We start from the raw sequence: 17142 nt of genomic DNA on the forward strand, positions 1-17142 counted from the left end.
CCCTGTGTTTGCTGCCTGCTTTGGGATGTCTCTGTCACACATCAGAACAATGTGGTTGTACAAGGACCTGATCTCTTTCCAGCACAAGCTGCACTTCCCAAATATGGTTGAAAATTTATGTAAACATAAATAAATGAAGAGAAACAATACCAATACATTAGTAAAGCAAAAATAAGATTACCTATGACACAGAAGCACTAAGGACATTAGAGGAATTGCTGCATTCTCTCCTCTCTGTCACATTAAGTGGTTTAATATAAAGCCTTTATTTTTATACCAATCAATAGCACTGTAAGGTACCAACATTTATCTTCAGAAGCACTGAAGGTACAATGGCTCAATTCTCAATTATATTAAGAGTGAGACTTCAAAGATATTTATAAGGAACAAGAAGCAAGTTATATTTCCAGTATGGTTTTCAAAAGCTTCTGAACAAGTCGGGTGTCTAGCTCCTATTGATCTCAACCCTTGTCAGGCAGTTAAAATAATACTTCAAGTTGCCTATCCCTATCCTCTGGTGCCCACACAACTTTGGAAACCTCCTTTTGCTGTGATTCACTTCATTCTGAAATTGTCCAAGGGGCTAGAAAAAGGGATATTACTCTTTCCAGTAGAAGAGGCAACAAAACTTAGGAAAGACACTTCCCACATACCAGAATAGACATGAATTAAAAGTAATTTTATTCCACTTGTCAATGACATTTCTATCATATCTGATAATAAGGCAAGCTCCCACAAGACATATCAGACCATTAAAATAGTATTCAAAAACCAAAGAGGAGTTCACAGAACAGCCAATTCTTGGGATCATCAAAATCAGTGGCAAGATTCCCACGTGGACAAATCTGATCAGTGTAAATGTTTAATAAATCAGCTGACTTCACCAGAGTTTGTGACGTTTAATACTGCAGGAATTAAGGAGAGGTAATGCTTCACTGACTTCAATGAAAAACAGAATTTGGCAGGAAGGAAAGCGAAAAAGCACATTGAAAATATAATATCAAGGCACAAAAAATACATGCTACTTCCAGGCATATGCTTTAACAGGTAAAGGTTTCTGGGAGGATTTTTTTTCATTTTTAATAGGCTGTTGAACTCCTGACAGATGATTCTTCTCTCACCTGCACCTGCAGAGCTCCCTGGATTCCTGGGCAGTTGCTCCAGGTTGATGTTGGTGCAGGGAGTGGAAGTTGGCACAGCTCTCTTGAAGGTGTGGTAACAAAGCAGAGCAGCAACTGCTGAGGATGCAGCCACATCTTAATGCTCACCAGAGCTCACTCCTTTTAACATGGGATATTTGTGTGACAAAACAATCATATTCTGTGAAACAGCTAATAAACACAGCTGTCCCATGCACAAGGTATCAGAAACTGCAGTAATTTAGAGGCCATCAATTCTGGAACCCGAGGCTGCTCACTGAGTAGTGTCTAAGGATCAGGAAGTGTGTCTGTAACTAGGCAGAGGTGCAGAAGTCTGTCCATCTCTAACTGCAGTGACACACAGTCATAGAGATGAGAGGATGAGCCAAACAAAACCCACATGAACAAAGCAGAACACAATGAAACGATGTGCCTTGCTAGAAGCACAACAACAAAGGGATGAAGGACATTTGTTGAAAAAGAAGATCTTTTGTCAGATAAAAAAATAGGAACTTTTTACATATGTGAGGTTTAAAGAGGAAAATATGATCAGTGCAAATTTAATGAGGGACAAGAGCTAAGTCAAGGGAGTGCAACAATGAAAGACAACAAAACAAAAATAAATCATTAAGAAAAATATGGATGCTATGGAACAAGAGTCTCTCTTAATAATCAAGTGATTGAAATCGGTCCCAGGTGTTTAAAAATCCAAGGTAAAGTTCTAAAAGCTGAGGATGACAAAAGAAAGCAGCTGCTGAGTCAGAGTGCGCCCACGGCATTGTAAAATCACAGAGCAGGATAAAATCACAAACCCATGGGGACAGTTGTGTCGTGTTGAGACTATTTTAAAGTAATGAAAAAATCCTTAATGGCCTGATCCAAAATCTGCCAGAAGTAACAGGAGTTCTTCTACTAGCTTCAGTGGGCTGTGCATCAGATCTTACACTGTGCACCTTAAACAGTCTGGATATGTTGGCTTTTTCTGGCTGGGGTCAGCCAGGGAACATCACATTCCATGGAAAAGAGAAAGAAAAGGGATTTTTTTTTTAGGGCAAGATCTCATTATACATTAGGGTAAAAGAGAAAATGCTGCTTTATACTGAGATGTCTTATAAATAAATAATTTTGAAAACCTGGTCACGCCATGCTGATTAACTAACTGGGCTATCAGTTCATTCACCAGCAACATGCCTCTGCAGACTTAGAGGGTCAGAGCTAACAGTCTGGAATGGTTTCCATCTCTTCTTTTTCCCCCTCCAGAGGTTTACGTGTTGATATCATCCAAGTGCAGTCCTGGTCTTCAGATAGCATGCTGCAAGGACACAGAAATATGTGTGTTTAGAGGAGGAGAAGACAGAGAGTTTGCCTTGTGAGTTTGAATTATTAATTCTACAGATCTAATGGATACATTATGCCACATTAGTGGTACTTGTTCTCTTAACAAACATCCCTCTAGACTAGCAGCTCAATACAGTTTTGAGTCAAAGAGCTGAGTTTCTAATGGCATTGGTCATCTGTCAATCTGAACTGAATTTTTAAACTTGGTTACCTGAATCAATGCAAATCAGGGCCTTCCATTCCAGGAAATGGGCTCTTACTTGACAAAGATTCATGAGGTCAACAGCATCTCTGTTTCCTTGGAGTGGTACATAAAGCAGTCAGACAAGAACAACCCTCCAGCAATGGAGAACTTGGTAAATCCCACAGTAACACACAACATGCTTTAAAAGGACTGGGAAACCTGTCCTGTGCATCTGCATTAGGAGAGCAAGGATCTGAGGAATTCCCTCAAATTCTTGTGTAGGGGAAAGCTCTCAGATAATACCCATGGATGCCCTGAAATATCCCTGGATTCTGAGGGATCTCCTCCATCAGGCAGATACATTCTAGCAGCTCCTCAAGGAGGGATTTGGGACCCAAGGCACTGCCCAGTAAATATATCCTGCAGACAGCATTAATGCCTTTGCTGACTGTCTCTTGGATGCTACTCATGGCTCCACTGGGTGGAACCCATTGTGGGAATATCTCCTCTGTGCACAGATGAAACAGCTCTTTCTGGACCAGGATTTTTCATGTGGTTTGCTAAGGAAGTCAGGCTGATGTAACCACCTTGTCTGTGCACCTGCACACTGTGCCACTGATCAGCCTCCCAGTTGACGGAATACTTTGAGAGAGAGGTAGAGGACTTTAGGCTCCTATGTTTTCACAAATCCAGTAAAACAAGGTAAGGATCAAGGAAATCATCAATATGTGCCCTTACAATAGAAAAGCAGCAGTATGAGCTCCCTGGCTGGGTGGACACCAAGAATTAAAGAACAGGAATGCCCTGACTTCAGGCTTGGAGCTCTATCCCTTACTGGCAGGCCAGTCCCTGCAGCACAAGACCCTGACTTGTTTATTTTTATGGTAAGGTGCAGAGGACAGGATGGCACCTCCAGTGTAAAGATCTGGAGGTTGGCTGAGTAATCCCTGTCCTCGTGCTGGTCTTCAGCTTGTTCTGTCTCTGAAAGACAGGCAGTCACTGAGTGGAATTTCTGCAAAGGCTTCTGAGAGCTTCAGGAACAGGACAGCAGAGATACTAAAAATAACCTTGCACTCCTTTTCCTCCTGAAGAATTATTTCTAAGTCAGTGAGGAAACTGTGCGTGTACATCTGTCCCTGGTGCACAGTCTAAACAATTACTCCTTTCCCTTCTACCTGGAATTACCAATGCTGCATTACTGCACATGTGCTTGATTTAAAACCCTTCTGATTCTGAGCAGTGCAAGCTGGTGCTTTCCTCACAGCCTGGCTGGCTCTGTGTTCCCTGGAAGCCATGCTGACAGGTGGCATTTCTGTGGCTTCCCTGGGGCCGAGTTCTAAATCAAGTGAGATTAAGGAAGGGGTCAGAAGTTCAGGCTCCTCTACGAAAGCATTGAAATATCCTAATGGTTTGCATAAAATTCCAAACTCACAGCGTTTTGGCTTCCTTCCTCAGAGCAAAACTGTTGCTGTCTCAGTCTACTGGAGTTTTTACTTCTCTCTAACACCTCTCACTCACCCTCCACATTTCTGCTCGGCTCACTCCTACTTGTCCAGACTGCAGAAGTCCACAAGAGAGGAGCACAGAAGATGTGGGCTGTATATTAAATGCTTTGTGGCTCAGCTGGGTGGCAAAACTCAAGTGAGCTCTAGTTCAGCCCTGAGCAGCACTGCTAAGTGTCACTCAGACACTAGAGGTGGTCTAGTAATGTGCTGTGAGGAGCTGAATATTGTTCTGAACTACTCACATGCCAGCATGAAGTAGAATATGACATGTTTAGATCCAGTTAAGAATTGGGTTTGGGATATCTAGGATCTCCTTCACTTAAGTAAGGAGGATCCAGCCCAGGCTCTTGTTTCCCTAAACCCTGCCAGCAGAACTCAAATGTAATCTGAGGGTGTCTCATGTCAGCAAAACCCAAACCAAAACAGAATTTGGAATCTGCTTCAAAAACGTTGAGGCTGCTCTGAAAACACAGATTGTAAATGACTTGAGAGCCCTCGCTGACTGACAAAATCACCACCTTTTGCTGAACAAAATGCCTAGAGGTGGGAAGGCTGACTCCAGGCCTGTGCAAGTCTGGGGAAAGGTTTCTGAGAGGAGCATGATGAGAACAGTGGCACTGGGTGGGAGCAAGCAGGGTATGGCACACACAGGCTGTGGCACACAGCCCTGCCCTGCTCCAGGTCACAGTGCTGTCCCCTCAGGGAAGGCAAATACATCCCATTTCTCACTGCAGTTCCTGATGGACAACATGCCTGAGGACAACATGCCTGAGGCAGGGCCAGACTGTGGTGACACAAATACCAGCTAAAGTTACATCTGAGCAAGCCCTGGAAATGTAACTCAGCTCTGGGGACTGGCAAGGCAGGGGCACAGGGGAAGCTGACAGGGGAGGCTGAAAGCAAATGGGGAAGAGTAAGAATAAATTTGGCCCAGTGTGGAATGAGGCACAGCCCTGATCTCACACACAGCACAGCTCTGCACTCAGAGCCCTCAGCAGGATGAGGGACATGCCACTTCACACTGATCAGGACACACAAGTTTTATTGCTGGGCTGTCAGCTCCAGTGATGCAAGTGATGGCTTCCCCTTGCCTACATTTAGGGGCATGGCTGCAGATCATAGATGGTTCCCAAGTGTTGGGTGGGCCCTGCTCCAGGATATAAATATGTATCACTACATATCTTAATATATGTTTGCTAAAGATAACATGCCAGTGTTTGAGACAAATGAGGCTCTCCAAGGCAGCAGGAGAAGCCCCAAGCTGCCTTAGCTCTGAGTAAATCTTCAGAATGAGAAGTCAAGGCTGTTTCTTCCCTGCAGTAGATGTGTAGGTGTTGGCTGCTGTTATTCCTGTGCTACCGTTGCTCTGTGACTGAACCAACCAAGGAAGGCACATGAGGACACTTGGAAGTGGGGGTTTGCTGAGAAGTGAAAGGGTCTTCCTCTTCCCAAGTCTGCCACTATCATTGGGGGTACATTTGGGAGTATTATTGGTGGTGTAAAATCATCGTTTGCTCAAAGCAGGAATTTCCTGCTCTTCCTCTCTCTGCAACTTCCACCATTTCTACCCTCAACACACCTGACTGGATATTCTTCTCCTGGCTGAGGCATGTGGAGTTGTTTTGAAGGAGGCTTCAGAGCCAGCTGAGCCTGACTCAAGTTTCTGTACCTATAAGAAAAGTTGTGTAACAATTGATAGAGATTCCCCCCTGCCAACCAGACTTGGATGTCTCACTTTTGTTGCTTCTCAGAGGCTTCATGTTGTGGAAGAGAACTTGAGTTCTCAGTACACTTTGCATCTTTGATGCTGGCAGCAGTATCTCCCCAAGGTAATGTGCAGTGAGATATGTTATCCCTTGAAGACCAAAAAAAGCCACAAGGAATGTCAGCAGAAAGAACTGGGTACTGTGGTATCTGATTAATTTCAAGTGGATAAAGTATAGGAATTAATCTTGGAAGGGTCAAGCTTTTCCTGCATATTGCTGAAGTCCAACTTGCAGGAAAAATGCATGTGTAGGTCAGGGAAACATTAAATCTGTGCTTAATGGTGATCAAATAAATCTGCCATATTATTGTATCTAAGGCTATTTTGTGCTACCTTACTAATATTGAAACATATATTAAAGTTAGCACAGAATTAATTTACCATCACTTCACTTCAGCAGAGGCAGAGTGGCTGTCAGTAAATAATCATGAGAAAGGCACAAATGGGTGTGAGGTCAGTGAATGGGGTGTGCAAAGCCATTCACAGCAGTGGAATGTCAGACTAAAACAATTTAGTATAAAGTAAAAACGTCCAAGAGTAAGGCAACAGAGGGGACTCAGGTAAGCATGGAGAGTGGAAAGACCAGCTGGGTGCTTCTGTTCACTCATTTTCACATCAAAAGATTGTTGTTGCCTAGAAGCTCTTTGGAGGGTGACAAGTGAGAGGGAGAAGGGGAGCAGTGAAGAGGCTGGAAGGACAGAGAGAAGAGTGAATCCAGTGAACCTGGACTCCTCACAAAAGTCATGGTGCCATTTGGCCAAGAAAGCTCTGTGGAAACTATGTACAGAAATTAATATCCCAGCAGTGTTCTGAGGGTTCCCAGGCACCTGGCTGCCTCTACCCAACAGAAAGTTTTCTCTTTAAAAAAAACTCCAGAACCAAAACCAATTTAAAAAGTCCTCATAGGAAAAACAAAGTTGTATTATACTGGTTTGCTGCTGCCTGGTCACTGTGAATGCTTCAGACCAGTGCTGTCTGCCACTCCTCACACTGCCTTTCCCTCCCCTACTTTGAAAAGATAACTGAGCTGCTCTCCTTGCCTGAGAAATGATGAGCAAGGTGGTGGAATTTACTGCTGCTGTCAATTACAAAACTTGGCACCCCCAGCCTGAAGGCCTTGGGTTTAAATCTGCCAGCGCTGAATGAGCTGAACACAAGCTGAACCAAGACTCTTGCTTGCAAAATGCACAGAAAATTAATGAATGCACAGGACACTTAGAGTCTGCAGCACCATCTAATAATGTCCCACAGAGCTGGACCCCCTGTCCAGTAACTTCCCTGCAGTTCAATATGTTGTACTTCAATTTTTGTATGAAAATGCTGTACACGTTTAACCAGTTACTGCATTCCACTCCCCAGAGATGTCTTCATTTCAGTGGTAAATGGGGTGTTTTCTGTTTATAGCTTATGCATAAGTTTGTACAGTGCACTGAAATGCCCTCCAACCAAAGCAGCCAATAATAAATTCATTTAAATTGGTTATTTCAATGGGAAGTGCACAGTACTGTGGAGAAAAGAACACATTGTTGCACAACCTTAAGAAAGATTATTAATACCCTCAATATTGCTTTTGTTCTCTTTTCCAGTAATCCATTTGGGTAACCCCAGAGATTCATTTGTTCATTTGTTTGTTTCTATTATTGCAGGTGTGGGAGGACAATAACACAGCATGGAGAGTGAAGGGCCTTACCCCACAGAGACATCAGTCAGAATGACATTTTTGATCACTTTTGATATAGTTCTGGTCACCTGTTTTACTGTCAAACAGTAGAGGAGTAATTGACTGTTGTCTCCTCCTTGCAGAGCTAAAAGATCGGTTGGCCAGACATGAGACTGAAAATTATCACCTGGGGAATCTGTTACCTGAAATTTAAAGGTCACTTGATCTGAAAGATGGTGAAGCTGAGGAGGAGAAAAACCAAAAAGCAACTGGCCAAAATTGGAAAAACATATTGGAGCTGCAAGAGTTTCTAGAAAACCACCTGCTGCTAAGACAGAGTCGCTTGCGTTTAACCACAGTCAACAGAACTTTCTAAAGTGTAAAATACAATAAAATCCTTTTGGAAAGCATACATGCATCCCTGGATGGATAGAGAGAGGTGGTTTTGGCAGCCCTTAGTGCCTTGCTCTGGAGGCCTGCAGGGAGGGCTGTGAGAGCCCTTGCTCACCGTTGTGAAGTGAACCGCGCAGTAGATGCCGATGATGAAGAGGCCGATGATGATGGAGGCCACGGCCACCCAGAGCGCGTTGCGACCCAGCCGCTTGGAGCCTTCTATGTCCCCCTGGTTGTAACTGTTCAGAGCCTGCAGAGGGCAAACAGGGAATCACAGCTCTGCCCTTCAAACACAAACCTGTTGGCAGAGCAGCACAACAGCTCTGAACCCACAGAACAAATCAATGTCCACTGCCAAGGTAAGCAGGGAGTCCAATTTTCTGTCCCACTCATTTTCTGTTGGAATGTTGGGGGACACAAGACAGATCATTGACTTTGGACCTGGTTAAGATAAGAGATTTGATAACAGGATGCTTTGGCAAAAGCAAACTGAACTTTGAAAATTAGACCTGGACTGCAAGAAGATTAAATCAAACAGGTTTACCAGAAAAAGAAAATCCCATTAAACTCTGCAAGCAAGAGATGTTGTTATATGCATAAGTTTGTGTATGTGATTTTAACCTAATCATTGTAGTACACATTACCAGTCTCCCTGCAATAGTATAGAAGTGTTTGTATCCCACAATAAAATTGGATTCTGATCACCAGTCTCCCCATCTCTCTCCACTGTCAACAATTTTCAGTACCTTTCATTGAGGCTACAGCTCTTTTTTTGTTTGTTTGTTTTCGTTTGTTTGTTTCGTTGTTTTGGTTTTGGTTGTTTTTTTTTTTTTGTTCAGTTGTGAGGCTTTATTTATATGATACACACCTGCCACCATCATATTTTCTGAAAAATCCCCTTGCCCAGGATTCTTCTCCTGGGAAGCTGAGAAGCCTCAGAGAAAAAAGAAAACAATATTATCTGATTTGCTTCTCCTGTGTTTTGGAGTGCTTTGGAATGTGGTTTGGAGATTGTTTATCCAATATGTGATTTGTTTTAACTTAATGGCCAATCACAGCCAGCTGTGTTGAGGCTTTGGAGAGAGTAATGAATTTTTCATTAGTATCTTCTAGCCTTCTCTAAGTATCCTATCTCTATTCTTTAGTATAGCTTAATATAATAAACATAATATAATATAATAATAAATTAGCCTTCTAAGAACATGGAGTCAGATTCATCTTTCCTCCCAATGACATGGGACCCTGAAAATACCACACATACCAGCATAAAAGCTGTCAAACCAACATCCACCCACTTGCATAAACCAGTGGCTTTTATCTTTGAAAATAGTTTTGTAGTATATGGGAATTGTTAGTTGGCCACTTCACTAGCAGTGAGATAAATTCTTATGCTTTACAAGACTATAAGCATCAAAAAGAGCATAAACAGGCTGCAGTTTTAGAGAAAGTCTCAGCAAAACTTAAAAAAGCTTACTAATTACCTATTTTTCCAATATTTTACTTTTCCAAACAAAGTTTGAAGAATTAATAGGTAGTTTGCTAGTGGTGGGAAAAATACAAACCGAAGAAATATAGGTCATTTGAACAAAACATCTGAGTGCCATCCTCATGGGCTAGAAGTTGTGTTCCTTTGCATTTCTGGACGACACTGATAATTATTATCATATCCATCCTGAGGTATGCATCAGATATCCCCATATTATCTCAAGAGACTCGAGTTTCTCTCTACCCACCCATGACTTAGCAGATGCTTTACATTCATTACATGCTCAGATTGCAATGTGTGATAGGACCACTCTGATCCTCTAGGCTTTTGTGAGACAGACTATTGGATTTTCTGAATTAATTTTTGGTTTAACCAAACCATTTTAAAGGAAAAGATTCAGTGAACCACACGAAGTACTGTAGTACATGAGTCTAAACACAGTTTGTAGAATTTTTTTCCCAAGAATGAGATGCTATCAAAGCATTAAAAAGGGCATTATTCCTAAGAATTCTTTTGTAAAATCATGAGAGTTTGAGTTCATAAGCCATAACGCTGAGTCCAGATTTCTAGATCAGATTTCACTATTGAACTCAGCATGCTTCCTCAGGGAATCAGATTAGTCACAACATGGTTTTTAGTATCTTGTATATATTTCAGGAGGTATCAGAGAAATGGGAAGAGTAGGGGGAGAGATATGGGGACCTGATCAAATTAACTGCTCTCTGGACTGAAGAATTCAGATTGTCTCTAGAAGACTGTATGAGGTACCACCAAGTGCTATAATGAAAGTGCTTCAGCTATAAATCACTTTTTGCAGCAAACAGAACAACAGAGTGAAGAGCTGAGGCTGTGGAGGGCAGGAAAGGAATGAAGTTCAGAGCACACCAAGCACTGCTGTAGAGCCATTTCTCCCAAGCAGGAAAGCAATGAGGGGCATGATGTGTGTGCTGTGTCAATTAGTGAGCACACAGAGCTAATGGGCTGGGTGCACTCGTGGTGTCAGCACTGCAGGAGCATCAGCCCAGCCCAGACAGTCCCAAAGCAACACAGCCTGCATTCCTAGAACTGCATCTCAAGGATAAGTGCAGGTACTTACTCTCTGGAGTCTACGAAAGGCTGAGATGCTGATGCACTCATGTCCTTAAAGAGAGCACTGATGCATTTCTTCCCTTCCAGGAAGCCCACATGCCTAAACATTTCTCTGGTTTGTGTCCCCAAAGAATATCACTAAAACCTCTGCTCTGCTGTCAGATTTCACTGAGGTTGGAAAGCACACAATGGGGAAAGAGGGCAGATGTGGAAATGAGAGATGGACACGAGCACATGGTCAAACAGGACAGTGCCAGCCCTGATCCGGCTACAAAGGGGCTGGCACTGTCCTCTCACCAAAGCCACTCCACTGTCCCCAGCAGTTCTGGCTGCAGAAGAGCTTTCTCCAAGTACATTTGGAAAGGTCTTTAAAAGGATTATGAGGAGAAACACAGCTCAGCTTGGCCCTGAGCAGACTGACCTCCTCCTGTGTCTGCCAACAACCACCAATGCCACTGTGGCTGCAGGGAGAAACACAGAAAAGCACCACAGACACCCTGGCCCTGGACTTTGTGCCCACCTCTTATCAAAGCTCTCCCCTTGCATGGCATCTGCAGAGGGGTTCTGCAGACACCATCGACTCAGTTCCCCAGGCTTGTGGTCTCAAAAGTGAGACAGAGTTGTAAGCAAGACCTGACACCATCAGCTTGCAGTTCTGAGCCATTTTACTAATGTAGTTAGGAAGTCTGGAAAATGTCCATGTGATTTCTGCAGGTACTGCATAAATAATTCACCGTGCAAACTTTAATAAATAATGTCATTTTAATATAAATCCATGATGAAGAGGAGGAAAACAACATTAATGATAAAGAATAGGATTTGGGAGAGTCAGGAAGGAGACCAAAGTTTCTCTATGAAGAGGTTTAAATTAAATGAAATAACTTAGAAAGCATTCAATAAAAAAATAAGAGGTTTGAGGGAGTGGTTGGGGTCTGATGCAAAGCTTTTTGAAATTCATTACTTCCATCTACTTCAAAGGGCTCCTGGTCAAGCTTCCAGTTTTCAACATTAGACAGAGATAACATCAACTGTTAAAGCTTTAACTGTTACATCTATTTAATTCCAAGGGCTGGGCAATATATTGAGAACATGTTATCTGTATGAGGCATTTGGTCTGTCCAACATTTAAAACAAATTTCAGCCCTTTTCAACCTAACACCATATGATTTCTCAGGTTTCTGCTACCTCACTGGCTATGAAGTCATAATGTAAATTAAAGCCACAGTTCTGCAGCTGTTTGTTTACTTGAGTAATCTCAGTGACTTCACCAGGTTCACATACATCTATTTATAAAACATTTTCAGTTCAACAATAAAGTGACTTAACCTCATGTGAACAGAAATGTGCTGAATTAGCTATAAAATATTAATCCCTTTTCATGTGTATTTTCTGTTCCACACTCCCAGAGCACTGATCATGGCAAAAACATGAAAGAACACTGAGTTGCTTCAGAAATCTTCCTCTACAATTCTTACAGATCTGGGCAGACCAGACTGAGGTTCTCTGATCAGCATTTTCTAGGCTCTATAAGCCAGACTGGGTGAACCTTAATTGGCTGTGCCTGGAAAGGAGACACTGTCTAGTTCAGACCTAAGGAAGAACCAGGCCTGCTGACTCAGGGTGACTCCTCACTGTAGGAACAGCTCACAGGGAAACACAAAGGAGAGGGGGGACTTGGGGAGCAATTCAGAACAGGCAGGTGCTGAGCAGGACACGTGAAAGGGGAGTTGGCTCTGCAGGATGCTGGTGAGGAAAAACAAAAACCTAGCAGTTTGCAAAGGCAGGGCCATGCAAAAATGCCTTAACAGCAGCTGCTGAGCCCTGTTGTTTAATATTCCTGAATATTAAATATGTTGTTTAATATTCCTGAAGTGAGTACAGGCTGTCCCATATGGTGTTAGATATCCAGGTACCTACAAGCTACTTAACAAGGGTTGTATAAATAATAAACTCTGCAAGTAAACTTTCTAAATACAGAAACATTGGTCACTCTGCTGCTCACTGAGCTGGCCACAGCCAGCACACTGCACATGGCTTGTGAGGATCCCAGTTAAAAGAGGTGGCTCTCTGAGAAAGCAAGGTCCATCCTTTCCTGTCCCCAAGGCTTCCACCACCCTCTAATTTGTTGTCTCTGCTTAGGGAAACCCATATAAAGACAAGGCATCTGAATCCAACAGCAACAAATGCAGACAAAGAACTTGTTACTATCAGAGGCAGATGAGCCAAGATTGTCACAGCTTGACCACATATGTTGTTTGAAGCATGGAAATGATTAAACAAAAATGTGTCAACAGCAAGAGGGAGTTTGGAGCAAAAATCAGTGAGAAATAGCTTTGGAGAGACTGTTTGGAGGTTGTTACAAATGTAAGGCCCTATGGAATTACAGAACTAGTCTGACATAGAGATCTCTGAAATGAAGACAGCTGAAGGGGGGTACTGAGAAGGGCCAACAAAACATGTTCAATTGTCAGACCTCAGTGCTGGCATTGAAAATATCTGATTCATTTCCCAGAGTTATTCCACAGCCTCCCTCTAGCTCTGACCCCATGAGCCAGACACAACCAGTCCACCCCAGCCAGGTCTCAGACACAGCTGGCAGCTCACTGAGAGCTCTTTGGGTTAATCACTGCAGAGAAGGAGCCAAAGAGCTCAGTGACACAGTGCCCACACCAGAGAAATCTCCTGTGCCACAGAAGCCTCCTGACCTGGTACCTGCCCCCAAACTCTTGCCTGTGGGTACACTTGTATGCAAAGAATAGGGCAGAGCTGAGGGGGGTGACTGATGGCACAGCAGTGTGACACAGCTGCTCACAGTGACCCAGCTGCTGGAAGCAACAAGGAGCAGAACTGATGGCATCTGGGGCTGCACAAGGGTATTGAGAGCAGTGATCCTACAGCCAGGAGTCCTGGGGAAAACAGAACTCCATTTGCCAGAAATGCTGAGCAGTGCTCACCCTGCAGGTGGTCAGTGGCTTGTTGGAGGGGGGCTCTTGTAATGCCAATATGGCAAAACAGTGATGCCAATAATGCCCTTTCTACCAGCTCTCCTCTGACCCCTGCCATGAGAAACAGACAGGTAAGGAGCAAGGAAAGTTATTATTGCAATAAGGAGAACTTGCAAAAGGTTTATTCTAAAAATAAAGGAGGTAAGATCTGTAACGGTGAGGTTTGAGCCTCCAAAGGTGAGAAAGGAGTGAGGAAACCAGCGCTGGAGTTGTAAATGGGGCAGCAGAAGAGACAGAAGAGACTGAAAACAAATCTGTCACTTATTTTGGGGGTGTGTTAGAGCCCAGACTCTACTTTTAGAGTGAAAACATTGTCTGAATTTAGAACAGTTAAGGAGGACATGACACAGGTACACAGGGTGCTGAACCATGCCCCCTCTAGAAGCCAACAGGACTTTTCCTTTTTAGGTCCATTTTATGAAGTGGAAATTTGTAGAACATCCACTTGCGAGAGTCTTTAAATCTGACCCAAGGTCTCAGGTAAGCTCTGCAGACTGTAAAGGTGTCTTCTGTAAGAAAAGAATATAACCCACTCTTGTATCTCAGTGTTAACCCTTAGCAGCTCCAGCTGAGAAAGGGTGGGAGGGTGCAGATCCCAGCAGAAGTGGAAATAAAACCAGCCCAGGCTACAATGCAGAACCTGCAGCTGAGGATAATGCAGCAGTTACAGGTTGCAGCTTGGAAAGGCAGGGGGGTCAGGCTGTGGAAAAGAAATTGGACATGCTATTTTTATAGAAAAGGAGAGGTTTTAGGTAGGATGTGTTGAAACAGATGCTATTCCCAGACAGGGGAGGTCACTGGTCTGGTTTTTGTTTCCCCCTGTAAGGGAGTGAGCAGCTGAGACCCGCACAGGCTGTTCAGCATTCAGGAAGTGCTCTTCCCACCCTGGTTCCTTCAAATCCCCCGGTAAGTTACTGATGCCTGACTCCAGAAGCCTGCATGAACTTCAACCAGGCTGTGGGTGGAGATTTCTCCATATGGGGTGCAAAAATCTTTAGAGGCCAAATTCTGTCCCTGACAGTTAACTTCTGTACAGCCCCAGCACCTTGATGAAAGCAGTGTCACAGGGAACAGACGCTCCCAGCCCCAGATCATCAGCTCTCATTACTTTATATAGCACCCTCAGTGTCCATGGGCAGAAAGGATGCTGAGTACCAGCAGAACAAAATCTTCCCAAAATAAGGGAAAAAGCATATTGTATAGTTAAGGTAACAACAAAGAAGATAAACACAGAAGGAAGAAAATTAAAAAAAAAAAAAGAAAAAAAAAAAAGAAGAAGACATCTAATACTTAACTAGAAAGAAAAAAAAAAAACCAACCAAACAAAAAAAACCCCAAAAACAAACAAACAAACAAAAAACCAACCAAAACTTGAACAATGGTTTTGGAATAGTAGTTTTCAAACTTCAGCAATGTGATTTCTCATCAATCTCTATTTGTCACACTTTACAAAAGTGTGTTTTGGGATATTTTAGACGTAGTTAGCTATTCTTATACTTAATTGCAAAAAGAAATAACTACATTTTTACTTACCTTCTCAGCTTGGCTGTCAGAGAAAAGGATGAAAATACACAACATGTTTTAAACCTTTTTCAGCTCCTAAACAACAGAAATACATTGCAGTGTTACTGATAACACCGATCACGTATATGACTAGAAAACTCTGGATCTGACTCTGCAACTTTTAACTCAGAGGAGGAGATTCTGTTCCAACAATCCTTTGGAAGTTAAGGGGATTGCTGGGTTATTGAGGACAAAGTGTATCAATTTCAGATTGTAGGAGTAAGGCTGTTGTCTCAGTGTGTTTGATACTCAATTTACACGGGCAATTGCCAACAACCTACAATCGTTATCATCATCTGTATTATTCAAACAAATAGTATCAAAGAGCCTGTTTACTGGAAAAAAGGCGCTCCTATTATATTTGATTAACTAAAGCAGAAACCAAATCTGATTTCTGTTCTCCAGCTGACACTTTCACACAGATACTCCGTCCAGTTCAGCGTGCGGCTTAGTTGATGCAACAAACCCCGTTAACTGGAATAAACCCGCCACCTGACAGTGAAAACTTGTTGGAAACTGCCTTTCACTCCACGTTTTCCATCGCTGCTGGGATAGCTCGGTGGTCCCCCTGCCCGCGCCTGCTGATGCTCCCAGGCTCGCTGCCTCACCCGGTGTCCGCAGGCTCCCGGGACAAGCGGCTCCAAGGCGGCTGCTGCCCCTTTCCCTGCCGGGGCCGGCGGCGGCCGCTCGGAGCCCAAGCCGGAGGTGCTACTCACCATGACGGCGAACACGAAGGCGACGATGTTGACGGGATAGGCGGGACAGAAGCAGGAGAGGATGCTGAGGAGCAGGTAGTTCTTGGGCCGCGGCGGCGGCGGCTCGTCGGGCAGCTCATCCTCGATGTTGGTCTCGGGGCTGTTCTCCAGAGCCCGCTTGATGTCGGCGCCGGCGGGGAGCGCGGACATGGGGCTGCGGTGCGGCGGGCGGGCGGCGCGGAAAGCCCAGCGCTCCGGGCAGGCGGGACCGAGCGGCGCCGAGCCAAGGGAGCCGCCCCGGGACGGGGCCGGGCGGGGCGGGGGGGCTGCCGCGGGTCTCAGCGATCCCGGGGAGCGATGGGAAGAGCGCCCAGCCCGACGCCGCCCGCCGAGGCTTCCAGCGCCCCGGCCCCGCGGGGTCCCCGCGCTGCTCCCGCCCGGCCCCGGGAGCGCCCCCGGCGCTGCCGCAGCGCGGCCGGGCAGCAAAACCCGCGGCTGCTCCGGCCTTTAGGGAACTTCTGCAGCTCCCGCAGTTAAAGGACTTGAGCCGAGTTTGCACAACCCCCGGGAGAACTGCGCTGCGTTCTTAAACTCGCGTTTCCAAGTGTCCCAGCCGCTTCAGCAAGCGGGGTAAAGCCCGCAAAGCCATTTCCTCGCACCTGGACTGAATTTGCCATCTCAGCCTCTTGCTGAACTTAGCAAAAAGCATCGAAGAGCAGCAGAAACTAACGAATTTAAAACATTAAGGTCAATGTTTTAGCAAATCATTCTGTTATTACTTGAACATGACATCTGTAAGTGAAACCCACTATGGGGGATGCACGAAAGGGAGCAAGGAAATCAACATTATCTCTAAAACCTAACATACGGGGGGAAAAAACCCAAACGACCACAAGTAAATAAAGATCTATTTCCATAATGGTTTTCAAGTAGGAGGAGTGACATGGCAGCCTACACTGAGAAAGGAATAGGCTGTTTCTGCTATGTGGTCCTAGAAAAATCTTCACACGTGTATCAACAAAATAGAGACTTTTGATCAGATGAAGGCTGAAGTTGAGATTTTGCTCTCACTGGCTCGTCCTGAGAGCATTTCATTAATTAAAGTTGAAAAAAATAGTAAGGTGTGCTTACAGCTTTATGAATGAGAGACTTTTATCCCCAGGTGTTTTGCAATTGACTTGAATGGAGTCACCGTTTCCCTGTTCTGGATGTTATCCTACAAGATGTGACAGTAAAGACTTTTATAAGGAATAAAGGTGCAGTGTTTTCACTTTCATGGACATTAATCGTCTCTCAGCTGCATGCCTGGAATATAACACA

The 17142-nt window shown here is 44.2% G+C and overlaps 1 protein-coding gene across 1 annotated transcript; it reads right to left on the reverse strand.

The window, feature by feature from the left end:
- Nucleotides 1-664: 664 nt before the first annotated feature.
- TMEM233 (transmembrane protein 233) lies at nucleotides 665-16032 on the reverse strand. Its single transcript, XM_066562356.1, has 3 exons — nucleotides 15844-16032; nucleotides 8100-8234; nucleotides 665-2451 (listed from the first exon to the last, which is right to left on the reverse strand). Exons 1-3 carry the CDS (start codon nucleotides 16030-16032, stop codon nucleotides 2440-2442), a joined length of 336 nt encoding a protein of 111 aa, XP_066418453.1. The 3' UTR covers nucleotides 665-2439.
- Nucleotides 16033-17142: the final 1110 nt, after the last annotated feature.

The sequence above is a fragment of the Molothrus aeneus genome, chromosome 18 (assembly GCF_037042795.1).
Source record: "Molothrus aeneus isolate 106 chromosome 18, BPBGC_Maene_1.0, whole genome shotgun sequence".
In the NCBI taxonomy this organism is placed as follows: domain Eukaryota; kingdom Metazoa; phylum Chordata; class Aves; order Passeriformes; family Icteridae; genus Molothrus; species Molothrus aeneus.